Source organism: Oncorhynchus masou, chromosome 5, assembly GCF_036934945.1.
Source record: "Oncorhynchus masou masou isolate Uvic2021 chromosome 5, UVic_Omas_1.1, whole genome shotgun sequence".
In the NCBI taxonomy this organism is placed as follows: domain Eukaryota; kingdom Metazoa; phylum Chordata; class Actinopteri; order Salmoniformes; family Salmonidae; genus Oncorhynchus; species Oncorhynchus masou.
This window is the reverse complement of record NC_088216.1, coordinates 1,619,441-1,646,938: the sequence shown is the minus strand read 5'-3', so window position 1 is coordinate 1,646,938 and position 27,498 is coordinate 1,619,441. Positions and strand designations below refer to the sequence as shown.

General features: G+C 38.8%; 1 protein-coding gene and 15 non-coding genes across 16 annotated transcripts in view; 1 reads left to right on the top strand and 15 right to left on the bottom strand.

The window, feature by feature from the left end:
• The window catches only part of LOC135525664 (uncharacterized), a 99,924-nt gene extending 87,356 nt beyond the window's left edge, over nucleotides 1-12,568 (top strand). Inside the window, exons 21-22 of the mRNA XM_064953427.1 lie at nucleotides 11,390-11,431; nucleotides 12,156-12,568. Coding sequence (XP_064809499.1) covers nucleotides 11,390-11,431; nucleotides 12,156-12,213 — 100 coding nt within the window. The 3' untranslated portion in view covers nucleotides 12,214-12,568. The remainder of the gene's footprint in view (nucleotides 1-11,389; nucleotides 11,432-12,155) is intronic.
• Nucleotides 12,569-16,478: 3,910 nt separating this feature from the next.
• On the bottom strand, nucleotides 16,479-16,551 carry trnam-cau (transfer RNA methionine (anticodon CAU)). Its single transcript has one exon. It is a non-coding gene; the product is annotated as a tRNA-Met (tRNA).
• Nucleotides 16,552-17,539: 988 nt separating this feature from the next.
• trnam-cau (transfer RNA methionine (anticodon CAU)) lies at nucleotides 17,540-17,612 on the bottom strand. The gene has a single exon. It is a non-coding gene; the product is annotated as a tRNA-Met (tRNA).
• A 1,344-nt stretch (nucleotides 17,613-18,956) lies between these two features.
• Nucleotides 18,957-19,030, bottom strand: trnam-cau (transfer RNA methionine (anticodon CAU)). The gene has a single exon. It is a non-coding gene; the product is annotated as a tRNA-Met (tRNA).
• A 989-nt stretch (nucleotides 19,031-20,019) lies between these two features.
• trnam-cau (transfer RNA methionine (anticodon CAU)) lies at nucleotides 20,020-20,092 on the bottom strand. Its single transcript has one exon. It is a non-coding gene; the product is annotated as a tRNA-Met (tRNA).
• Nucleotides 20,093-20,373: 281 nt separating this feature from the next.
• trnam-cau (transfer RNA methionine (anticodon CAU)) lies at nucleotides 20,374-20,446 on the bottom strand. Its single transcript has one exon. It is a non-coding gene; the product is annotated as a tRNA-Met (tRNA).
• A 987-nt stretch (nucleotides 20,447-21,433) lies between these two features.
• trnam-cau (transfer RNA methionine (anticodon CAU)) lies at nucleotides 21,434-21,506 on the bottom strand. The gene has a single exon. It is a non-coding gene; the product is annotated as a tRNA-Met (tRNA).
• A 284-nt stretch (nucleotides 21,507-21,790) lies between these two features.
• Nucleotides 21,791-21,863, bottom strand: trnam-cau (transfer RNA methionine (anticodon CAU)). Its single transcript has one exon. It is a non-coding gene; the product is annotated as a tRNA-Met (tRNA).
• Nucleotides 21,864-22,493: 630 nt separating this feature from the next.
• Nucleotides 22,494-22,566, bottom strand: trnam-cau (transfer RNA methionine (anticodon CAU)). The gene has a single exon. It is a non-coding gene; the product is annotated as a tRNA-Met (tRNA).
• Nucleotides 22,567-22,844: 278 nt separating this feature from the next.
• Nucleotides 22,845-22,917, bottom strand: trnam-cau (transfer RNA methionine (anticodon CAU)). Its single transcript has one exon. It is a non-coding gene; the product is annotated as a tRNA-Met (tRNA).
• Nucleotides 22,918-23,194: 277 nt separating this feature from the next.
• Nucleotides 23,195-23,267, bottom strand: trnam-cau (transfer RNA methionine (anticodon CAU)). The gene has a single exon. It is a non-coding gene; the product is annotated as a tRNA-Met (tRNA).
• A 637-nt stretch (nucleotides 23,268-23,904) lies between these two features.
• trnam-cau (transfer RNA methionine (anticodon CAU)) lies at nucleotides 23,905-23,977 on the bottom strand. Its single transcript has one exon. It is a non-coding gene; the product is annotated as a tRNA-Met (tRNA).
• Nucleotides 23,978-24,260: 283 nt separating this feature from the next.
• On the bottom strand, nucleotides 24,261-24,333 carry trnam-cau (transfer RNA methionine (anticodon CAU)). Its single transcript has one exon. It is a non-coding gene; the product is annotated as a tRNA-Met (tRNA).
• A 1,437-nt stretch (nucleotides 24,334-25,770) lies between these two features.
• Nucleotides 25,771-25,843, bottom strand: trnam-cau (transfer RNA methionine (anticodon CAU)). Its single transcript has one exon. It is a non-coding gene; the product is annotated as a tRNA-Met (tRNA).
• A 283-nt stretch (nucleotides 25,844-26,126) lies between these two features.
• Nucleotides 26,127-26,199, bottom strand: trnam-cau (transfer RNA methionine (anticodon CAU)). The gene has a single exon. It is a non-coding gene; the product is annotated as a tRNA-Met (tRNA).
• Nucleotides 26,200-26,836: 637 nt separating this feature from the next.
• Nucleotides 26,837-26,909, bottom strand: trnam-cau (transfer RNA methionine (anticodon CAU)). The gene has a single exon. It is a non-coding gene; the product is annotated as a tRNA-Met (tRNA).
• Nucleotides 26,910-27,498: the final 589 nt, after the last annotated feature.

Here is a 27,498-nt window from a genome sequence, read left to right as displayed (position 1 = left end):
TATCAGTGGGTAACATATCAGTGGGTAACATATCAGTATGTAACATATCAGTATGTAACATATCAGTATGTAACATATCAGGGGGTAACATGCCAGGGGGTAACATGTCAGGGGGTAACATGTCAGGGTGTAACATATCAGTGTGTAACATATCAGTATGTAACATATCAGGGGGTAACATATCAGTATGTAACATATCAGTGGGTAACATATCAGTGGGTAACATATCAGTATGTAACATATCAGTATGTAACATATCAGTGGGTAACATATCAGTATGTAACATATCAGGGGGTAACATATCAGTGTGTAACATATCAGTGTGTAACATATCAGGGGGTAACATAACAGTGTGTAACATATCAGTGTGTAACATATTAGTATGTAACATATCAGTGGGTAACATATCAGTATGTAACATATCAGGGGGTAACATATCAGTGGGTAACATATCAGTGGGTAACATATCAGCGGGTAACATATCAGTATGTAACATATCAGTATGTAACATATCAGTATGTAACATATCATTATGTAACATATCAGGGGGTAACATATCAGTGTGTAACATATCAGTATGTAACATATCAGTGTGTAACATATCAGGGGGTAACATATCAGTATGTAACATATCAGGGCTGTAACATATCAGTGTGTAACATATCAGTGTGTAACATATCAGGGTGTAACATATCAGTGTGTAACATATCAGAGGGTAACATATCAGTATGTAACATATCAGTATGTAACATATCAGTGGGTAACATATAGTATGTAACGTATCAGTGGGTAACATATCAGTGTGTAACATATCAGTGGGTAACATATCAGTGTGTAACATATCAGTGGGTAACATATCAGTGGGTAACATATCAGGGGGTAACATGTCAGGGGGTAACATATCAGTATGTAACATGTCAGGGGGTAACATATCAGTATGTAACATATCAGGGGGTAACATATAAGTATGTAACATATCAGTATGTAACATATCAGGGGGTAACATGTCAGGGGGTAACATATCAGTGGGTAACATATCAGGGGGTAACATATCAGTATGTAACATATCAGTATGTAACATATCAGGGGGTAACATGTCAGGGGGTAACATATCAGGGGGTAACATGTCAGGGGGTAACATGTCAGGGGGTAACATATCAGTGGGTAACATATCAGTGGGTAACATATCAGGGGGTAACATGTCAGGGGGTAACATATCAGTATGTAACATGTCAGGGGGTAACATATCAGTATGTAACATATCAGGGGTAACATATAAGTATGTAACATATCAGTATGTAACATATCAGGGGGTAACATGTCAGGGGGTAACATATCAGTGGGTAACATATCAGGGGGTAACATATCAGTATGTAACATATCAGGGGGTAACATGTCAGGGGGTAACATATCAGTGGGTAACATATCAGCGTGTAACATATCAGCGTGTAACATATCAGCGTGTAACATATCAGCGTGTAACATATCAGCGTGTAACATATCAGCGGGTAACATATCAGCGTGTAACATATCAGCGGGTAACATATCAGCGGGTAACATATCAGCGGGTAACATATCAGCGTGTAACATATCAGCGGGTAACATATCAGTGGGTAACATATCAGTATGTAACATATCAGTGGGTAACATATAGTATGTAACATATCAGTGTGTAACATATCAGTGGGTAACATATCAGTATGTAACATATCAGGGGGTAACCTATCAGTATGTAACATATCAGTATGTAACATATCAGTGGGTAACATATCAGTGGGTAACATATCAGTGGGTAACATATCAGTGGGTAACATATCAGTATGTAACATATCAGGGGGTAACATATCAGTATGTAACATATCAGTGGGTAACATATCAGTGGGTAACATATCAGGGGTAACATATCAGTATGTAACATATCAGGGGGTAACATATCAGGGGGTAACATATAAGTATGTAACATATCAGTATGTAACATATCAGGGGGTAACATGTCAGGGGGTAACATATCAGTATGTAACATATCAGTATGTAACATATCAGGGGGTAACATGTCAGGGGGTAACATATCAGTGGGTAACATATCAGGGGGTAACATATCAGTATGTAACATATCAGGGGGTAACATGTCAGTGGGTAACATATCAGTGGGTAACATATCAGTGGGTAACATATCAGGGGGTAACATGTCAGGGGGTAACATATTAGTATGTAACATGTCAGGGGGTAACATATCAGTATGTAACATATCAGGGGGTAACATATAAGTATGTAACATATCAGTATGTAACATATCAGGGGGTAACATGTCAGGGGGTAACATATCAGTGGGTAACATATCAGGGTGTAACATATCAGCGTGTAACATATCAGCGTGTAACATATCAGCGTGTAACATATCAGCGGGTAACATATCAGCGTGTAACATATCAGCGGGTAACATATCAGCGGGTAACATATCAGCGGGTAACATATCAGCGTGTAACATATCAGCGGGTAACATATCAGCGGGTAACATATCAGGGGGTAACATATCAGTGGGTAACATATCAGTATGTAACATATCAGTGGGTAACATATAGTATGTAACATATCAGTGTGTAACATATCAGTGGGTAACATATCAGGGGGTAACATATCAGGGGGTAACATGTCAGGGGGTAACATATCAGTGGGTAACATATCAGTGGGTAACATATCAGGGGGTAACATGTCAGGGGGTAACATATCAGTATGTAACATGTCAGGGGGTAACATATCAGTATGTAACATATCAGGGGGTAACATATAAGTATGTAACATATCAGTATGTAACATATCAGGGGGTAACATGTCAGGGGGTAACATATCAGTGGGTAACATATCAGGGGGTAACATATCAGTATGTAACATATCAGTATGTAACATATCAGGGGTAACATGTCAGGGGTAACATATCAGTGGGTAACATATCAGGGGGTAACATATCAGTATGTAACATATCAGGGGTAACATGTCAGGGGGTAACATATCAGTGGGTAACATATCAGGGGGTAACATGTCAGTGTGTAACATGTCAGGGGTAACATATCAGTATGTAACATGTCAGGGGGTAACATATCAGTATGTAACATATCAGTGGGTAACATATCAGTATGTAACATATCAGGGGGTAACATATCAGTGGGTAACATATCAGTGGGTAACATATCAGTGGGTAACATATCAGCGGGTAACATATCAGTATGTAACATATCAGTATGTAACATATCAGTATGTAACATATCATTATGTAACATATCAGGGGGTAACATATCAGTGTGTAACATATCAGGGGGTAACATATCAGTATGTAACATATCAGTGTGTAACATATCAGGGTGTAACATATCAGTATGTAACATATCAGGGCTGTAACATATCAGTGTGTAACATATCAGTGGGTAACATATCAGCGGGTAACATATCAGTGTGTAACATATCAGTGTGTAACATATCAGCGTGTAACATATCAGTGTGTAACATATCAGCGTGTAACATATCAGCGTGTAACATATCAGCGTGTAACATATCAGCGTGTAACATATCAGGGGGTAACATATCAGTATGTAACATATCAGGGGGTAACATGTCAGGGGGTAACATATCAGTGGGTAACATGTCAGGGGGTAACATGTCAGGGGGTAACATATCAGTATGTAACATGTCAGGGGGTAACATATCAGTATGTAACATATCAGGGGGTAACATATAAGTATGTAACATATCAGTATGTAACATATCAGGGGTAACATGTCAGGGGGTAACATATCAGTGGGTAACATATCAGGGGGTAACATATCAGTATGTAACATATCAGTATGTAACATATCAGGGGGTAACATGTCAGGGGGTAACATATCAGTGGGTAACATATCAGGGGGTAACATATCAGTATGTAACATATCAGGGGGTAACATGTCAGGGGTAACACATCAGTGGGTAACATATCAGGGGGTAACATGTCAGTGTGTAACATGTCAGGGGGTAACATATCAGTATGTAACATGTCAGGGGGTAACATATCAGTATGTAACATATCAGGGGGTAACATGTCAGGGGGTAACATATCAGTGGGTAACATATCAGGGGTAACATATCAGTGGGTAACATATCAGTGGGTAACATATCAGTGGGTAACATATCAGTGGGTAACATATCAGTATGTAACATATCAGTATGTAACATATCAGTGGGTAACATATCAGTATGTAACATATCAGGGGGTAACATATCAGTGTGTAACATATCAGGGGGTAACATATCAGTGTGTAACATATCAGGGGGTAACATATCAGTGGGTAACATATCAGTGTGTAACATATCAGTGTGTAACATATTAGTATGTAACATATCAGTGGGTAACATATCAGTATGTAACATATCAGGGGGTAACATATCAGTGGGTAACATATCAGCGGGTAACATATCAGCGGGTAACATATCAGCGGGTAACATATCAGTATGTAACATATCAGTATGTAACATATCAGGGGGTAACATATCAGTGTGTAACATATCAGGGGGTAACATATCAGGGTGTAACATATCAGTATGTAACATATCAGGGCTGTAACATATCAGTGTGTAACATATCAGTGGGTAACATATCAGCGGGTAACATATCAGTATGTAACATATCAGTATGTAACATATCAGCGTGTAACATATCAGTATTTAATATATCAGCGTGTAACATATCAGCGTGTAACATATCAGCGTGTAACATATCAGCGTGTAACATATCAGCGTGTAACATATCAGCGTGTAACATATCAGCGTGTAACATATCAGCGTGTAACATATCAGCGGGTAACATATCAGCGGGTAACATATCAGCGGGTAACATATCAGCGGGTAACATATCAGCGGGTAACATATCAGCGGGTAACATATCAGCGGGTAACATATCAGGGGGTAACATATCAGTGGGTAACATATCAGTGGGTAACATATCAGGGGGTAACATATCAGGGGGTAACATATCAGGGGGTAACATATCAGTATGTAACATATCAGTATGTAACATATCAGGGGGTAACATATCAGTGGGTAACATATCAGGGGGTAACATATCAGTATGTAACATATCAGGGGGTAACATATCAGTGGGTAACATATCAGTATGTAACATATCAGTGGGTAACATATCAGGGGGTAACATATAAGTATGTAACATATCAGTATGTAACATATCAGGGGGTAACATGTCAGGGGGTAACATATCAGTGGGTAACATATCAGGGGGTAACATATCAGTATGTAACATATCAGTATGTAACATATCAGGGGTAACATGTCAGGGGGTAACATATCAGTGGGTAACATATCAGGGGGTAACATATCAGTATGTAACATATCAGGGGGTAACATGTCAGGGGGTAACATATCAGTATGTAACATATCAGGGGGTAACATGTCAGGGGTAACATATCAGTGGGTAACATATCAGGGGGTAACATGTCAGTGTGTAACATGTCAGGGGGTAACATATCAGTATGTAACATGTCAGGGGTAACATATCAGTATGTAACATGTCAGGGGTAACATGTCAGGGGGTAACATATCAGTGGGTAACATATCAGGGGTAACATATCAGTGGGTAACATATCAGTGGGTAACATATCAGTGGGTAACATATCAGTGGGTAACATATCAGTGGGTAACATATCAGTATGTAACATATCAGTATGTAACATATCAGTATGTAACATATCAGTATGTAACATATCAGGGGGTAACATCAGTATGTAACATATCAGCGGGTAACATATCAGCGGGTAACATATAGTATGTAACATATCAGTATGTAACATATCAGGGGGTAACATGTCAGGGGGTAACATATCAGTGTGTAACATATCAGTGTGTAACATATCAGTATGTAACATATCAGGGGGTAACATGTCAGGGGGTAACATATCAGTGTGTAACATATCAGTGTGTAACATATCAGTATGTAACATATCAGCGGGTAACATATAGTATGTAACATATCAGTATGTAACATATCAGTGGGTAACATATCAGTGGGTAACATATCAGTGGGTAACATATCAGTGGGTAACATATCAGTATGTAACATATCAGGGGGTAACCTATCAGTATGTAACATATCAGTATGTAACATATCAGGGGGTAACATGTCAGGGGGTAACATATCAGTGGGTAACATATCAGGGGGTAACATATCAGTATGTAACATATCAGGGGGTAACATATCAGTGGGTAACATATCAGTATGTAACATATCAGTGGGTAACATATCAGGGGGTAACATGTCAGTGTGTAACATGTCAGGGGGTAACATATCAGTGGGTAAAATATCAGGGGTAACATATCAGTATGTAACATATCAGGGGGTAACATATCAGGGGGTAACATGTCAGCGGGTAACATGTCAGTGGGTAACATATCAGGGGTAACATATCAGTGGGTAACATATCAGTGGGTAACATATCAGTATGTAACATATCAGTATGTAACATATCAGTATGTAACATATCAGGGGGTAACATGCCAGGGGGTAACATATCAGCGGGTAACATATCAGCGGGTAACATATAGTATGTAACATATCAGTATGTAACATATCAGGGGGTAACATGTCAGGGGGTAACATGTCAGGGGGTAACATGTCAGGGTGTAACATATCAGTGTGTAACATATCAGTATGTAACATATCAGGGGGTAACATATCAGTATGTAACATATCAGTGGGTAACATATCAGTGGGTAACATATCAGTATGTAACATATCAGTATGTAACATATCAGTGGGTAACATATCAGTATGTAACATATCAGGGGGTAACATATCAGTGTGTAACATATCAGTGTGTAACATATCAGGGGGTAACATAACAGTGTGTAACATATCAGTGTGTAACATATTAGTATGTAACATATCAGTGGGTAACATATCAGTATGTAACATATCAGGGGGTAACATATCAGTGGGTAACATATCAGTGGGTAACATATCAGCGGGTAACATATCAGTATGTAACATATCAGTATGTAACATATCAGTATGTAACATATCATTATGTAACATATCAGGGGGTAACATATCAGTGTGTAACATATCAGGGGGTAACATATCAGTATGTAACATATCAGTGTGTAACATATCAGGGGGTAACATATCAGTATGTAACATATCAGGGCTGTAACATATCAGTGTGTAACATATCAGTGTGTAACATATCAGGGTGTAACATATCAGTGTGTAACATATCAGAGGGTAACATATCAGTATGTAACATATCAGTATGTAACATATCAGTGGGTAACATATAGTATGTAACATATCAGTGGGTAACATATCAGTGTGTAACATATCAGTGGGTAACATATCAGTGTGTAACATATCAGTGGGTAACATATCAGTATGTAACATATCAGTATGTAACATATCAGTGGGTAACATATAGTATGTAACATATCAGTGGGTAACATATCAGTGTGTAACATATCAGTGGGTAACATATCAGTGTGTAACATATCAGTGGGTAACATATCAGTGGGTAACATATCAGTATGTAACATATCAATGGGTAACATATCAGTATGTAACATATCAGTGTGTAACATATCAGTGGGTAACATATAGTATGTAACATATCAGTATGTAACATATCAGTGTGTAACATATCAGTGGGTAACATATCAGGGGATAACATATCAGTATGTAACATATCAGTATGTAACATATCAGGGGGTAACATATCAGTATGTAACATCTCAGTATGTAACATATCAGGGGGTAACATATCAGTGAGTAACATATCAGGGGGTAACATATAAGTATGTAACATATCAGTATGTAACATGTCAGGGGGTAACATGTCAGGGGGTAACATATCAGTGGGTAACATATCAGGGGGTAACATATCAGTATGTAACATATCAGTATGTAACATATCAGGGGGTAACATGTCAGGGGGTAACATATCAGGGGGTAACATATCAGTATGTAACATATCAGGGGGTAACATATCAGTGTGTAACATATCAGGGGGTAACATATCAGTGTGTAACATATCAGTATGTAACATATCAGTGGGTAACATATCAGTATGTAACATATCAGGGGGTAACATATCAGTATGTAACATATCAGTGGGTAACATATCAGTGGGTAACATATCAGGGGGTAACATATCAGTATGTAACATATCAGTATGTAACATATCAGGGGGTAACATATCAGTGTGTAACATATCAGGGGGTAACATATCAGTATGTAACATATCAGGGCTGTAACATATCAGTGTGTAACATATCAGTGTGTAACATATCAGGGTGTAACATATCAGTATGTAACATATCAGAGGGTAACATATCAGTGTGTAACATATCAGTATGTAACATATCAGTGGGTAACATATAGTATGTAACATATCAGTGGGTAACATATCAGTGTGTAACATATCAGTGTGTAACATATCAGTGTGTAACATATCAGTGTGTAACATATCAGTGTGTAACATATCAGTGGGTAACATATCAGTGGGTAACATATCAGTATGTAACATATCAGTGGGTAACATATCAGTATGTAACATATCAGTATGTAACATATCAGTATGTAACATATCAGGGGGTAACATATCAGGGGGTAACATATCAGTATGTAACATATCAGTATGTAACATATCAGGGGGTAACATATCAGTATGTAACATATCAGTATGTAACATATCAGGGGGTAACATATCAGTATGTAACATCTCAGTATGTAACATATCAGGGGGTAACATATCAGTGAGTAACATATCAGGGGGTAACATATCAGTATGTAACATATCAGAGGGTAACATATCAGTATGTAACATATCAGTATGTAACATATCAGGGGGTAACATATCAGTATGTAACATCTCAGTATGTAACATATCAGGGGGTAACATATCAGTGAGTAACATATCAGGGGGTAACATATAAGTATGTAACATATCAGTATGTAACATGTCAGGGGGTAACATGTCAGGGGGTAACATATCAGTGGGTAACATATCAGGGGGTAACATATCAGTATGTAACATATCAGTATGTAACATATCAGGGGGTAACATGTCAGGGGGTAACATATCAGGGGGTAACATATCAGTATGTAACATATCAGGGGGTAACATGTCAGGGGGTAGCATATCAGTGGGTGACATATCAGGGGTAACATATCAGTGGGTAACATATCAGTGGGTAACATATCAGTGGGTAACATATCAGGGGGTAACATCAGTATGTAACATATCAGTATGTAACATATCAGGGGGTAACATGTCAGGGGGTAACATCAGTATGTAACATATCAGCGTGTAACATATCAGCGGGTAACATATCAGCGGGTAACATATAGTATGTAACATATCAGTATGTAACATATCAGGGGGTAACATGTCAGGGGGTAACATATCAGTGTGTAACATATCAGTGTGTAACATATCAGGGGGTAACATGTCAGGGGGTAACATATCAGTGTGTAACATATCAGTGTGTAACATATCAGTATGTAATATATCAGCGGGTAACATATAGTATGTAACATATCAGTATGTAACATATCAGTGGGTAACATATCAGTGGGTAACATATCAGGGGGTAACATATCAGTATGTAACATATCAGTATGTAACATATCAGTGGGTAACATATCAGTATGTAACATATCAGGGGGTAACATATTAGTATGTAACATATCAGTATGTAACATGTCAGGGGGTAACATGTCAGGGGGTAACATGTCAGGGGGTAACATATCAGTGGGTAACATATCAGTGGGTAACATATCAGTATGTAACATATCAGTGGGTAACATGTCAGTGTGTAACATGTCAGTGTGTAACATGTCAGGGGGTAACATATCAGTGGGTAATATATCAGGGGGTAACATATCAGTATGTAACATATCAGGGGGTAACATGTCAGCGGGTAACATGTCAGGGGGTAACATGTCAGGGGGTAACATATCAGTGGTAACATATCAGTGGGTAACATATCAGTGGGTAACATATCAGTGGGTAACATATCAGTGGGTAACATATCAGTATGTAACATATCAGTATGTAACATATCAGTATGTAACATATCAGTATGTAACATATCAGGGGGTAACATGTCAGGGGGTAACATATCAGCGGGTAACATATCAGCGGGTAACATATAGTATGTAACATATCAGTATGTAACATATCAGGGGGTAACATGTCAGGGTGTAACATATCAGGGTGTAACATATCAGTATGTAACATCAGTATGTAACATATCAGGGGGTAACATATCAGTGTGTAACATATCAGGGGGTAACATATCAGTGTGTAACATATCAGTATGTAACATATCAGTGGGTAACATATCAGTATGTAACATATCAGGGGGTAACATATCAGTATGTAACATATCAGTGGGTAACATATCAGTGGGTAACATATCAGGGGGTAACATATCAGTATGTAACATATCAGTATGTAACATATCAGGGGGTAACATATCAGTGTGTAACATATCAGGGGGTAACATATCAGTATGTAACATATCAGGGCTGTAACATATCAGTGTGTAACATATCAGTGTGTAACATATCAGTATGTAACATATCAGAGGGTAACATATCAGTGTGTAACATATCAGTATGTAACATATCAGTGGGTAACATATAGTATGTAACATATCAGTGGGTAACATATCAGTGTGTAACATATCAGTGTGTAACATATCAGTGTGTAACATATCAGTGTGTAACATATCAGTGGGTAACATATCAGTGGGTAACATATCAGTATGTAACATATCAGTGGGTAACATATCAGTATGTAACATATCAGTATGTAACATATCAGTATGTAACATATCAGGGGGTAACATATCAGGGGGTAACATATCAGTATGTAACATATCAGTATGTAACATATCAGGGGGTAACATATCAGTATGTAACATATCAGTGGGTAACATATCAGTATGTAACATATCAGTATGTAACATATCAGTATGTAACATATCAGGGGGTAACATATCAGTATGTAACATATCAGTATGTAACATATCAGTATGTAACATATCAGGGGGTAACATATCAGTATGTAACATATCAGTATGTAACATATCAGGGGGTAACATATCAGTATGTAACATATCAGTATGTAACATATCAGTGGGTAACATATCAGTGGGTAACATATCAGTGGGTAACATATCAGTGGGTAACATATCAGTGGGTAACATATCAGTGGGTAACATATCAGGGTGTAACATATCAGTGGGTAACATATCAGTATGTAACATATCAGTATGTAACATATCAGTGGGTAACATATCAGGTTGTAACATATCAGTGGGTAACATGTCAGTATTGTTCTGTCTCCAGGCCTGACCCCTTCTTCTACTACCTCACAGACTTAATCAGAGAGTAAGTCTCACAACACACTCCCCACCTTCTCTACAAGAGTCCCCGCCCCCCCTTCTCTACAAGAGTCCCCGCCCCCCCTTCTCTACAAGAGTCCTCCCCCTTCTCTACAAGAGTCCTCCCCCTTCTCTACAAGAGTCCCCGTCCCCCGTACCTTCTCTACAAGAGTCCCCGTCCCCCGTACCTTCTCTACAAGAGTCCCCGTCCCCCGTACCTTCTCTACAAGAGTCCCCGTCCCCCGTACCTTCTCTACAAGAGTCCCCGTCCCCCCTTCTCTACAAGAGTCCCCGCCCCCCCTTCTCTACAAGAGTCCCCGTCCCCCATACCTTCTCTACAAGAGTCCCCGTCCCCCATACCTTCTCTACAATAGTCCCCGTCCCCCATACCTTCTCTACAAGAGTCCCCGTCCCCCATACCTTCTCTACAAGAGTCCCCGTCCCCATACCTTCTCTACAAGAGTCCCCGTCCCCCATACCTTCTCTACAAGAGTCCCCGTCCCCCATACCTTCTCTACAAGAGTCCCCGTCCCCCATACCTTCTCTACAAGAGTCCCCGTCCCCCATACCTTCTCTACAAGAGTCCCCGTCCCCCCTTCTCTACAAGAGTCCCCGTCCCCCCTTCTCTACAAGAGTCCCCGTCCCCCCTTCTCTACAAGAGTCCCCGTCCCCCCTTCTCGACAAGAGTCCCCGTCTGTTGTGTTCCTGACGGAGTGTGTGTCTGTCTCCAGGACTCGATCTGTAATCCCGGACTGCAGCAGACTGGACCTGGATCAGACTGGAGTGTGACTCAGACTGCGTGTGTGTGTGTGTGTGTGTGTGTGTGTGTGTGTGTGTGTGTGTGTGTGTGTGTGTGTGTGTGTGTGTGTGTGCGCGTGACAACATCTCTGAACACGTGGAAGCAACGAAGAAGAGGACAATGATAATAATGTGTTTATCAGACTGTTAATAAGACCGTTTGTGCCTTTTTGTTCTACAAATAAACAGATTATTTTATTTATCCGTATCACCGGAGTAAGTCTATGCGGTGTAAAACGTGTGAGAGTATAAATAGTGTGTTTTGGCTGTTGTAAAAAAAAAAAAAAAAAAAAGCTCTTCATTATTTACTGAACACTTTAATAATAAACAGAAAAATAACATTTCACTTCTGGTTGCTGTTTTTACACGATGACGTCACAATCACGTTCCGTTGTTTTGTCACAATGGGTTGTTGTTCCTGTGAAGCACACAACCCGGGGGGAAAGATCTGTTTTAGACGAAGCTTTTTCAAAAATATCGATACCGAACCTCAGATTTTGACAGTGATGTTGAAACCACCGTGCCAAAATGTATGTATGGTCTGAAATTCTACAACCCCTGAGACAAAAAGATTGATTTCATTCTAAAGTAATACATATCGATATGGACCTTAAGATGTGGTATCCACCTTGACGAAAGTATGTATTGTGTGAAAGTCCAAATCGACAGTGAATACATTTTCACCTTCAGCCAACAATGTCTTTGTATATGCTTTGCTGCCTAGTGTGAGGATCGAACTCACGACCTTCAGATTATGAGACTGACGCGCTACCTACTGCGCTAACGAGGCCCTTCTTGGAAAAATGTCCAAAAATAAGAAAAAAAATATCGATACCGAACTTCAGATCTTGACAGTGATGTTGAAACCACCGTGCCAAAATCTATGTATGGTCTGAAATTCTACAACCCCTGAGACAAAAAGATTGATTTCATTATAAAGTAATACATATCGATATGAACCTTAAGATGTGGTATCCACCTTGACAAAAGTATGTATTGTGTGAAAGTCCAAATCGACAGTGAATACATTTTAACCTTCAGCCAACAATGTCTTTGTATATGCTTTGCTGCCTAGTGTGAGGATCGAACTCACGACCTTCAGATTATGAGACTGACGCGCTACCTACTGCGCTAACGAGGCCCTTCTTGGAAAAATGTTCAAAAATAAGAAAAAAAATATCGATACCGAACTTCAGATTTTGACAGTGATGTTGAAACCACCGTGCCAAAATCTATGTATGGTCTGAAATTCTACAACCCCTGAGACAAAAAGATTGATTTCATTCTAAAGTAATACATATCGATATGAACCTTAAGATGTGGTATCCACCTTGACAAAAGTATGTATTGTGTGAAAGTCCAAAACGACAGTGAATTCATTTTCACTTCCATCTTCAGCCAACACTGTCTTTTTAAAAGCTTTGCTGCTCCGTGTGAGGATCGAGATCACGACCTTCAGATTATGAGACTGACGCGCTACCTACTGCGCTAACGAGGCCCTTCTTGGAAAAATGTCCAAAAATAAGAAAAAAAATATCGATACCGAACTTCAGATTTTGACAGTGATGTTGAAACCACCGTGCCAAAATCTATGTATGGTCTGAAATTCTACAACCCCTGAGACAAAAAGATTGATTTCATTATAAAGTAATACATATCGATATGAACCTTAAGATGTGGTATCCACCTTGACAAAAGTATGTATTGTGTGAAAGCCCAAATCGACAGTGAATACATTTTAACCTTCAGCCAACAATGTCTTTGTATATGCTTTGCTGCCTAGTGTGAGGATCGAACTCACGACCTTCAGATTATGAGACTGACGCGCTACCTACTGCGCTAACGAGGCCCTTCTTGGAAAAATGTTCAAAAATAAGAAAAAAAATATCGATACCGAACTTCAGATTTTGACAGTGATGTTGAAACCACCGTGCCAAAATGTATGTATGGTCTGAAATTCTACAACCCCTGAGACAAAAAGATTGATTTCATTATAAAGTAATACATATCGATATGAACCTTAAGATGTGGTATCCACCTTGACAAAAGTATGTATTGTGTGAAAGTCCAAAACGACAGTGAATTCATTTTCACTTCCATCTTCAGCCAACACTGTCTTTTTAAAAGCTTTGCTGCCCCGTGTGAGGATCGAACTCACGACCTTCAGATTATGAGACTGACGCACTACCTAATGCGCTAACGAGGCCCTTCTTGGTAACATGTCCAAAAATAAGAAAAAAAATGTTGATACCGAACTTCAGATTTTGACAGTGATGTTGAAACCACCATGCCAAAATGTATGTATGGTCTGAAATTCTACAACCCCTGAGACAAAAAGATTGATTTCATTCTAAAGTAATACATAACGATATGGACCTTAAGATGTGGTATCCACCTTGACAAAAGTATGTATTGTGTGAAAGTCCAAAAGGACAGTGAATTAATTTTCACTTCATCTTCAGCCAACACTGTCTTTGTAAATGCTTTGCTGCCTCGTGTGAGGATCGAGATCACGACCTTCAGATTATGAGACTGTCGCGCGACCTACTGCGCTAACGAGGCCCTTCTTGTAAAAATGTCCAAAAATAAGAAAAAAAATATCGATACCGAACTTCAGATTTTGACAGTGATGTTGAAACCACCATGCCAAAATGTATGTATGGTCTGAAATTCTACAACCCCTGAGACAAAAAGATTGATTTCATTCTAAAGTAATACATAACGATATGGACCTTAAGATGTGGTATCCACCTTGACAAAAGTATGTATTGTGTGAAAGTCCAAAACGATAGTGAATTAATTTTCACTTCCATCTTCAGCCAACACTGTCTTTTTAAAAGCTTTGCTGCCCCGTGTGAGGATCGAGATCACGACCTTCAGATTATGAGACTGACACGCTAACTACTGCGCTAACGAGGCCCTTCTTGGAAAAATTTCCAAAAATAAGAAAAAAAATATCGATACCGAACTTCAGATTTTGACAGTGATGTTGAAACCACCGTGCCAAAATCTATGTATGGTCTGAAATTCTACAACCCCTGAGACAAAAAGATTGATTTCATTCTAAAGTAATACATATCGATATGGACCTTAAGATGTGGTATCCACCTTGACGAAAGTATGTATTGTGTGAAAGTCCAAAATAGCAGTGAATTCATTTTCACCTTCAGCCAACACTGTCTTTGTATATGCTTTGCTGCCTAGTGTGAGGATCGAACTCATGACCTTCAGATTATGAGACTGACGTGCTACCTACTGCGCAAACGAGGCCCTTCTTTGAAGAATTTCCAAAAATAAGAAAACAAATATCAATACCGAACTTCAGATTTTGACAGTGATGTTGAAACCACCGTGCCAAAATGTATGTATGGTCTGAAATTCTACAACCCCTGAGACAAAAAGATTGATTTCATTCTAAAGTAATACATATCGATATGAACCTTAAGATGTGGTATCCACCTTGACAAAAGTATGTATTGTGTGAAAGTCCAAAATGACAGTGAATTCATTTTCACTTCCATCTTCAGCCAACACTGTCTTTTTAAAAGCTTTGCTGCTCCGTGTGAGGATCGAGATCACGACCTTCAGATTATGAGACTGACGCGCGACCTACTGCGCTAACGAGGCCCTTCTTGGAAAAAAGTCCAAAAATAAGAAAAAAATATCGATACCGAACTTCAGATTTTGACAGTGATGTTGAAACCACCGTGCCAAAATGTATGTATGGTCTGAAATTCTACAACCCCTGAGACAAAAAGATTGATTTCATTCTAAAGTAATACATATCGATATGGACCTTAAGATATGGTATCCACCTTGACGAAAGTATGTATTGTGTGAAAGTCCAAAATAGCAGTGAATTCATTTTCACCTTCAGCCAACACTGTCTTTGTAAATGCTTTGCTGCCTCGTGTGAGGATCGAACTCACGACCTTCAGATTATGAGACTGACGTGCTACCTACTGCAACTAAAAAGGCCATTCTTGTAAAAATGTCCAAAAATAAGAAAAAAAATATCGATACCGAACTTCAGATTTTGACAGTGATGTTGAAACCACCGTGCCAAAATCTATGTATGGTCTGAAATTCTACAACCCCTGAGACAAAAAGATTGATTTCATTCTAAAGTAATACATATCGATATGGACCTTAAGATGTGGTATCCACCTTGACGAAAGTATGTATTGTGTGAAAGTCCAAAATGACAGTGAATTAATTTTCACCTTCAGCCAACACTGTCTTTGTAAATGCTTTGCTGCCTCGTGTGAGGATCGAACTCACGACCTTCAGATTATGAGACTGACGCGCTACCTACTGCGCTAACGAGGCCCTTCTTGGAAAAATTTCCAAAAATAAGAAAAAAATATCGATACCGAACTTCAGATTTTGACAGTGATGTTGAAACCACCGTGCCAAAATCTATGTATGGTCTGAAATTCTACAACCCCTGAGACAAAAAGATTGATTTCATTCTAAAGTAATACATATCGATATGGACCTTAAGATGTGGTATCCACCTTGATGAAAGTATGTATTGTGTGAAAGTCCAAAATAGCAGTGAATTCATTTTCACCTTCAGCCAACACTGTCTTTGTAAATGCTTTGCTGCCCCGTGTGAGGATCGAACTCACGACCTTCAGATTATGAGACTGACGCACTACCTACTGCGCTAACGAGGCCCTTCTTGGAAAAATGTCCAAAAATAAGAAAAAAAATATCGATACCGAACTTCAGATTTTGACAGTGATGTTGAAACCACCGTGCCAAAATGTATGTATGGTCTGAAATTCTACAACCCCTGAGACAAAAAGATTGATTTCATTATAAAGTAATACATATCGATATGAACCTTAAGATGTGGTATCCACCTTGACAAAAGTATGTATTGTGTGAAAGTCCAAAACGACAGTGAATTAATTTTCACTTCATCTTCAGCCAACACTGTCTTTGTAAATGCTTTGCTGCCTCGTGTGAGGATCGAGATCACGACCTTCAGATTATGAGACTGACGCGCTACCTACTGCGCTAACGAGGCCCTTCTTGGAAAAATGTCCAAAAATAAGAAAAAAAAGTTGATACCGAACTTCAGATTTTGACAGTGATGTTGAAACCACCGTGCCAAAATGTATGTATGGTCTGAAATTCTACAACCCCTGAGACAAAAAGATTTATTTCATTCTAAAGTAATACATATCGATATGGACCTTAAGATGTGGTATCCACCTTGACAAAAGTATGTATTGTGTGAAAGTCCAAAACGACAGTGAATTAATTTTCACTTCATCTTCAGCCAACACTGTCTTTGTAAATGCTTTGCTGCCTCGTGTGAGGATCGAACTCACGACCTTCAGATCATGAGACTGACGCGCTACCTACTGCGCTAACGAGGCCCTTCTTGGAAAAATGTCCAAAAATAAGAAAAAAAATATCAATACCGAACTTCAGATTTTGACAGTGATGTTGAAACCACCGTGCCAAAATCTATGTATGGTCTGAAATTCTACAACCCCTGAGACAAAAAGATTGATTTCATTCTAAAGTAATACATATCGATATGGACCTTAAGATGTGGTATCCACCTTGACAAAAGTATGTATTGTGTGAAAGTCCAAAATACAGTGAATTAATTTTCACTTCATCTTCAGCCAACACTGTCTTTGTAAATGCTTTGCTGCCTCGTGTGAGGATCGAGACTCACGACCTTCAGATTATGAGACTGACGCGCGACCTACTGCGCTAACGAGGCCATTCTTGGAAAAATGTCCAAAAATAAGAAAAAAATATCGATACCGAACTTCAGATTTTGACAGTGATGTTGAAACCACCGTGCCAAAATGTATGTATGGTCTGAAATTCTACAACCCCTGAGACAAAAAGATTGATTTCATTCTAAAGTAATACATATCGATATGGACCTTAAGATGTGGTATCCACCTTGACAAAAGTATGTATTGTGTGAAAGTCCAAAACGACAGTGAATTCATTTTCACTTCATCTTCAGCCAACACTGTCTTTGTAAATGCTTTGCTGCCTCGTGTGAGGATCGAGATCACGACCTTCAGATTATGAGACTGACGCGCTACCTACTGCGCTAACGAGGCCCTTCTTGGAAAAATGTCCAAAAATAAGAAAAAAATATCGATACCGAACTTCAGATTTTGACAGTGATGTTGAAACCACCGTGCCAAAATGTATGTATGGTCTGAAATTCTACAACCCCTGAGACAAAAAGATTGATTTCATTATAAAGTAATACATATCGATATGAACCTTAAGATGTGGTATCCACCTTGACGAAAGTATGTATTGTGTGAAAGTCCAAAATAGCAGTGAATTCATTTTCACTTCATCTTCAGCCAACACTGTCTTTGTAAATGCTTCGCTGCCTCGTGTGAGGATCGAACTCACGACCTTCAGATTATGAGACAAATGCGCTACCTACTGCGCTAACGAGGCCCTTCTTGGAAAAATGTCCAAAAATAAGAAAAAAAATATCGATACCGAACTTCAGATTTTGACAGTGATGTTGAAACCACCGTGCCAAAATGTATGTATGGTCTGAAATTCTACAACCCCTGAGACAAAAAGATTGATTTCATTCTAAAGTAATACATATCGATATGGACCTTAAGATATGGTATCCACCTTGACGAAAGTATGTATTGTGTGAAAGTCCAAAATAGCAGTGAATTCATTTTCACCTTCAGCCAACACTTTCTTTGTGAATGCTTTGCTGCCTCGTGTGAGGATCGAACTCACGACCTTCAGATTATGAGACTGACGCGCTACCTACTGCGCTAACGAAGGCCCTTCTTGTAAAAATGTCCAAAAATAAGAAAAAAATATCGATACCGAACTTCAGATTTTGACAGTGATGTTGAAACCACCGTGCCAAAATGTATGTATGGTCTGAAATTCTACAACCCCTGAGACAAAAAGATTGATTTCATTCTAAAGTAATACATATCGATATGGACCTTAAGATGTGGTATCCACCTTGACAAAAGTATGTATTGTGTGAAAGTCCAAAACGACAGTGAATTCATTTTCACTTCATCTTCAGCCAACACTGTCTTTGTAAATGCTTTGCTGCCTCGTGTGAGGATCGAGATCACGACCTTCAGATTATGAGACTGACGCGCAACCTACTGCGCTAACGAGGCCCTTCTTGGAAAAATGTCCAAAAATAAGAAAAAAATATCGATACCGAACTTCAGATTTTGACAGTGATGTTGAAACCACCGTGCCAAAATGTATGTATGGTCTGAAATTCTACAACCCCTGAGACAAAAAGATTGATTTCATTCTAAAGTAATACATATCGATATGGACCTTAAGATGTGGTATCCACCTTGACAAAAGTATGTATTGTGTGAAAGTCCAAAATAGCAGTGAATTCATTTTCACCTTCAGCCAACACTGTCTTTGTAAATGCTTTGCTGCCTCGTGTGAGGATCGAGACTCACGACCTTCAGATTATGAGACTGACGCGCGACCTACTGCGCTAACGAGGCCCTTCTTGGAAAAAATGTCCAAAAATAAGAAAAAAATATCGATACCGAACTTCAGATTTTGACAGTGATGTTGAAACCACCGTGCCAAAATGAATGTATGGTCTGAAATTCTACAACCCCTGAGACAAAAAGATTGATTTCATTCTAAAGTAATACATATCGATATGGACCTTAAGATATGGTATCCACCTTGACGAAAGTATGTATTGTGTGAAAGTCCAAAATGACAGTGAATTCATTTTCACTTCATCTTCAGCCAACACTGTCTTTTTAAAAGCTTTGCTGCCCCGTGTGAGGATCGAACTCACGACCTTCAGATTATGAGACTGACGCGCTACCTACTGCGCTAACGAGGCCCTTCTTGAAAAATGTCCAAAAATAAGAAAAAAATATCGATACCGAACTTCAGATTTTGACAGTGATGTTGAAACCACCGTGCCAAAATGTATGTATGGTCTGAAATTCTACAACCCCTGAGACAAAAAGATTGATTTCATTCTAAAGTAATACATATCGATATGGACCTTAAGATGTGGTATCCACCTTGAAAAAAGTATGTATTGTGTGAAAGTCCAAAACGACAGTGAATTCATTTTCACTTCCATCTTCAGCCAACACTGTCTTTTAAATGCTTTGCTGCCTCGTGTGAGGATCGAACTCACGACCTTCAGATTATGAGACTGACGCGCTACCTACTGCGCTAACGAGGCCCTTCTTGGAAAAATGTCCAAAAATAAGAAAAAAATATCGATACCGAACTTCAGATTTTGACAGTGATGTTTGAACCACCGTGCCAAAATGTATGTATGTTCTGAAATTCTACAACCCCTGAGACAAAAAGATTGATTTCATTCTAAAGTAATACATATCGATATGGACCTTAAGATGTGGTATCCACCTTGACAAAAGTATGTATTGTGTGAAAGTCCAAAATACAGTGAATTCATTTTCACTTCATCTTCAGCCAACACTGTCTTTGTAAATGCTTTGCTGCCTCGTGTGAGGATCGAGATCACGACCTTCAGATTATGAGACTGACGCGCGACCTACTGCGCTAACGAAGCCCTTCTTGGAAAAATGTCCAAAAATAAGAAAAAAAATATCGATACCGAACTTCAGATTTTGACAGTGATGTTGAAACCACCGTGCCAAAATGTATGTATGGTCTGAAATTCTACAACCCCTGAGACAAAAAGATTGATTTCATTCTAAAGTAATACATATCGATATGGACCTTAAGATGTGGTATCCACCTTGACGAAAGTATGTATTGTGTGAAAGTCCAAAATAGCAGTGAATTAATTTTCACCTTCAGCCAACACTGTCTTTGTAAATGCTTTGCTGCCTCGTGTGAGGATCGAGATCACGACCTTCAGATTATGAGACTGACGCGCGACCTACTGCGCTAACGAGCCCCTTCTTGGAAAAATGTCCAAAAATAAGAAAAAAATATCGATACCGAACTTCAGATTTTGACAGTGATGTTGAAACCACCGTGCCAAAATGTATGTATGGTCTGAAATTCTACAACCCCTGAGACAAAAAGATTGATTTCATTCTAAAGTAATACATATCGATATGGACCTTAAGATGTGGTATCCACCTTGACGAAAGTATGTATTGTGTGAAAGTCCAAAATGACAGTGAATTAATTTTCACTTCATCTTCAGCCAACACTGTCTTTTTAAAAGCTTTGCTGCCCCGTGTGAGGATCGAACTCACGACCTTCAGATTATGAGACTGACGCGCTACCTACTGCGCTAACGAGGCCCTTCTTGGAAAAATGTCCAAAAATAAGAAAAAAAATATCGATACCGAACTTCAGATTTTGACAGTGATGTTGAAACCACCGTGCCAAAATGTATGTATGGTCTGAAATTCTACAACCCCTGAGACAAAAAGATTGATTTCATTCTAAAGTAATACATATCGATATGGACCTTAAGATGTGGTATCCACCTTGACGAAAGTATGTATTGTGTGAAAGTCCAAAACGACAGTGAATTAATTTTCACTTCCATCTTCAGCCAACACTGTCTTTGTAAATGCTTTGCTGCCTCGTGTGAGGATCGAACTCACGACCTTCAGATTATGAGACTGACGCGCTACCTACTGCGCTAACGAGGCCCTTCTTGGAAAAATGTCCAAAAATAAGAAAAAAATATCGATACCGAACTTCAGATTTTGACAGTGATGTTGAAACCACCGTGCCAAAATGTATGTATGGTCTGAAATTCTACAACCCCTGAGACAAAAAGATTGATTTCATTCTAAAGTAATACATATCGATATGGACCTTAAGATGTGGTATCCACCTTGACAAAAGTATGTATTGTGTGAAAGTCCAAAAGGACAGTGAATTAATTTTCACTTCATCTTCAGCCAACACTGTCTTTGTAAATGCTTTGCTGCCTCGTGTGAGGATCGAGATCACGACCTTCAGATTATGAGACTGACGCGCTACCTACTGCGCTAACGAAGCCCTTCTTGGAAAAATGTCCAAAAATAAGAAAAAAATCGATACCGAACTTCAGATTTTGACAGTGATGTTGAAACCACCGTGCCAAAATGTATGTATGGTCTGAAATTCTACAACCCCTGAGACAAAAATATTGATTTCATTCTAAAGTAATACATATCGATATGGACCTTAAGATGTGGTATCCACCTTGACAAAAGTATGTATTGTGTGAAAGTCCAAAATAGCAGTGAATTCATTTTCACCTTCAGCCAACACTGTCTTTGTAAATGCTTTGCTGCCTCGTGTGAGGATCGAACTCACGACCTTCAGATTATGAGACTGACGCGCTACCTACTGCGCTAACGAGGCCCTTCTTGGAAAAATGTCCAAAAATAAGAAAAAAAATATCGATACCGAACTTCAGATTTTGACAGTGATGTTGAAACCACCGTGCCAAAATGTATGTATGGTCTGAAATTCTACAACCCCTGAGACAAAAAGATTGATTTCATTCTAAAGTAATACATATCGATATGGACCTTAAGATGTGGTATCCACCTTGACAAAAGTATGTATTGTGTGAAAGTCCAAAATAGCAGTGAATTCATTTTCACCTTCAGCCAACACTGTCTTTGTAAATGCTTTGCTGCCTCGTGTGAGGATCGAACTCACGACCTTCAGATTATGAGACTGACGCGCTACCTACTGCGCTAACGAGGCCCTTCTTGTAAAAATGTCCAAAAATAAGAAAAAAATATCGATACCGAACTTCAGATTTTGACAGTGATGTTGAAACCACCGTGCCAAAATGTATGTATGGTCTGAAATTCTACAACCCCTGAGACAAAAAGATTGATTTCATTCTAAAGTAATACATATCGATATGGACCTTAAGATGTGGTATCCACCTTGACGAAAGTATGTATTGTGTGAAAGTCCAAAATAGCAGTGAATTAATTTTCACCTTCAGCCAACACTGTCTTTGTAAATGCTTTGCTGCCTCGTGTGAGGATTGAACTCACGACCTTCAGATTATGAGACTGACGCGCTACCTACTGCGCTAACAAGGCCCTTCTTGGAAAAATGTCCAAAAATAAGGGAAAAAATATCGATACCGAACTTCAGATTTTGACAGTGATGTTGAAACCACCGTGCCAAAATGTATGTATGGTCTGAAATTCTACAACCCCTGAGACAAAAAGATTGATTTCATTCTAAAGTAATACATATCGATATGGACCTTAAGATGTGGTATCCACCTTGACAAAAGTATGTATTGTGTGAAAGTCCAAAAGGACAGTGAATTAATTTTCACTTCATCTTCAGCCAACACTGTCTTTGTAAATGCTTTGCTGCCTCGTGTGAGGATCGAGATCACGACCTTCAGATTATGAGACTGACGCGACCTACTGCGCTAACGAGGCCCTTCTTGGAAAAATGTCCAAAAATAAGAAAAAAATATCGATACCGAACTTCAGATTTTGACAGTGATGTTGAAACCACCGTGCCAAAATCTATGTATGGTCTGAAATTCTACAACCCCTGAGACAAAAAGATTGATTTCATTCTAAAGTAATACATATCGATATGAACCTTAAGATGTGGTATCCACCTTGACAAAAGTATGTATTGTGTGAAAGTCCAAAACGACAGTGAATTCATTTTCACTTCCATCTTCAGCCAACACTGTCTTTTTAAAAGCTTTGCTGCCCCGTGTGAGGATCGAACTCACGACCTTCAGATTATGAGACTGACGCGCTACCTACTGCGCTAACGAGGCCCTTCTTGGAAAAATGTCCAAAAAAAAATAAAAAATATCGATACCGAACTTCAGATTTTGACAGTGATGTTGAAACCACCGTGCCAAAATGTATGTATGGTCTGAAATTCTACAACCCCTGAGACAAAAAGATTGATTTCATTCTAAAGTAATACATATCGATAGGGACCTTAAGATGTGGTATCCACCTTGACAAAAGTATGTATTGTGTGAAAGTCCAAAACGACAGTGAATTCATTTTCACTTCCATCTTCAGCCAACACTGTCTTTTTAAAAGCTTTGCTGCCCCGTGTGAGGATCGAACTCACGACCTTCAGATTATGAGACTGACGCGCTACCAACTGCGCTAACGAGGCCCTTCTTGGAAAAATGTCCAAAAATAAGGAAAAAAATATCGATACCGAACTTCAGATTTTGACAGTGATGTTGAAACCACCGTGCCAAAATGTATGTATGGTCTGAAATTCTACAACCCCTGAGACAAAAAGATTGATTTCATTCTAAAGTAATACATATCGATATGGACCTTAAGATGTGGTATCCACCTTGACAAAAGTATGTATTGTGTGAAAGTCCAAAATAGGACAGTGAATTCATTTTCACTTCATCTTCAGCCAACACTGTCTTTGTAAATGCTTTGCTGCCTCGTGTGAGGATCGAGATCACGACCTTCAGATTATGAGACTGACGCGCGACCTACTGCGCTAACGAGGCCCTTCTTGGAAAAATGTCCAAAAATAAGAAAAAAATATCGATACCGAACTTCAGATTTTGACAGTGATGTTGAAACCACCGTGCCAAAATGTATGTATGGTCTGAAATTCTACAACCCCTGAGACAAAAAGATTGATTTCATTCTAAAGTAATACATATCGATATGAACCTTAAGATGTGGTATCCACCTTGACAAAAGTATGTATTGTGTGAAAGTCCAAAACGACAGTGAATTCATTTTCACTTCCATCTTCAGCCAACACTGTCTTTTTAAAAGCTTTGCTGCCCCGTGTGAAGATCGAACTCACGACCTTCAGATTATGAGACTGACGCGCGACCTACTGCGCTAACGAGGCCCTTCTTATAAAAATGTCCAAAAATAAGAAAAAAATATCGATACCGAACTTCAGATTTTGACAGTGATGTTGAAACCACCGTGCCAAAATGTATGTATGGTCTGAAATTCTACAACCCCTGAGACAAAAAGATTGATTTCATTATAAAGTAATACATATCGATATGAACCTTAAGATGTGGTATCCACCAAAATAGCAATTCCTTGAGCCAACACTGTCTTTGTTTGCTGCCTCGTGTGAAAGTCCAAAACGAGGCCCTTCTTGTAAAAATGTCCAAAAATAAGAAAAAAAAATTCGATTTTCAACTTCAGATTTTGACAGTGATGTTGAAACCACCGTGCCAAAATGTATGTATGGTCTGAAATTCTACAACCCCTGAGACAAAAAGATTGATTTCATTCTAAAGTAATACATATCGATATGGACCTTAAGATGTGGTAAACCTGTCCAAAAATGTAAGAAAAAAAGCAGTGAATATCGATACCGAACTTCAGATTTTGACAGTGATGTTGAAACCACCGTGCCAAAATCTATGTATGGTCTGAAATTCTACAACCCCTGAGACAAAAAGATTGATTTCATTATAAAGTAATACATATCGATATGAACCTTAAGATGTGGTATCCACCTTGACAAAAGTATGTATTGTGTGAAAGTCCAAAACGACAGTGAATTCATTTTCACTTCCATCTTCAGCCAACACTGTCTTTTTAAAAGCTTTGCTGCCCCGTGTGAGGATCAAACTCACGACCTTCAGATTATGAGACTGACGCGCTACCTACTGCGCTAACGAGGCCCTTCTTGGAAAAATGTCCAAAAAAAAGAAAAAAATATCGATACCGAACTTCAGATTTTGACAGTGATGTTGAAACCACCGTGCCAAAATGTATGTATGGTCTGAAATTCTACAACCCCTGAGACAAAAAGATTGATTTCATTATAAAGTAATACATATCGATATGAACCTTAAGATGTGGTATCCACCTTGACAAAAGTACGTATTGTGTGAAAGTCCAAAACGACAGTGAATTCATTTTTACTTCCATCTTCAGCCAACACTATATTTTTAAAAGCTTTGCTGCCCCGTGTGAGGATCGAACTCACGACCTTCAGATTATGAGACTGACGCGCTACCAACTGCGCTAACGAGGCCCTTCTTGGAAAAATGTCAAAAAAAAAAAAAAAAATATCGATACCGAACTTCAGATTTTGACAGTGATGTTGAAACCACCGTGCCAAAATGTATGTATGGTCTGAAATTCTACAACCCCTGAGACAAAAAGATTGATTTCATTCTAAAGTAATACATATCGATATGGACCTTAAGATGTGGTATCCACCTTGACAAAAGTATGTATTGTGTGAAAGTCCAAAATACAGTGAATTAATTTTCACTTCATCTTCAGCCAACACTGTCTTTGTAAATGCTTTGCTGCCTCGTGTGAGGATCGAGATCACGACCTTCAGATTATGAGACTGACGCGCGACCTACTGCGCTAACGAGCCCCTTCTTGGAAAAATGTCCAAAAATAAGAAAAAAATATCGATACCGAACTTCAGATTTTGACAGTGATGTTGAAACCACCGTGCCAAAATGTATGTATGGTCTGAAATTCTACAACCCCTGAGACAAAAAGATTGATTTCATTCTAAAGTAATACATATCAATATGAACCTTAAGATGTGGTATCCACCTTGACAAAAGTATGTATTGTGTGAAAGTCCAAAACGACAGTGAATTCATTTTCACTTCCATCTTCAGCCAACACTGTCTTTTTAAAAGCTTTGCTGCCCCGTGTGAGGATCGAACTCACGACCTTCAGATTATGAGACTGACGCGCTACCAACTGCGCTAACGAGGCCCTTCTTGGAAAAATGTCCAAAAAAAAATAAAAAATATCGATACCGAACTTCAGATTTTGACAGTGATGTTGAAACCACCGTGCCAAAATGTATGTATGGTCTGAAATTCTACAACCCCTGAGACAAAAAGATTGATTTCATTATAAAGTAATACATATCGATATGAACCTTAAGATGTGGTATCCACCAAAATAGCAGTGAATTCATTTTCACCTTCAGCCAACACTGTCTTTGTAAATGCTTTGCTGCCTCGTGTGAGGATCGAGATCACGACCTTCAGATTATGAGACTGATTTTTCTTGTAAAAATGTCCAAAAATAAGAAAAAAATATCGATACCGAACTTCAGATTTTGACAGTGATGTTGAAACCACCGTGCCAAAATGTATGTATGGTCTGAAATTCTACAACCCCTGAGACAAAAAGATTGATTTCATTCTAAAGTAATACATATCGATATGGACCTTAAGATGTGGTATCCACCTTGACGAAAGTATGTATTGTGTGAAAGTCCAAAATAGCAGTGAATATCGATACCGAACTTCAGATTTTGACAGTGATGTTGAAACCACCGTGCCAAAATCTATGT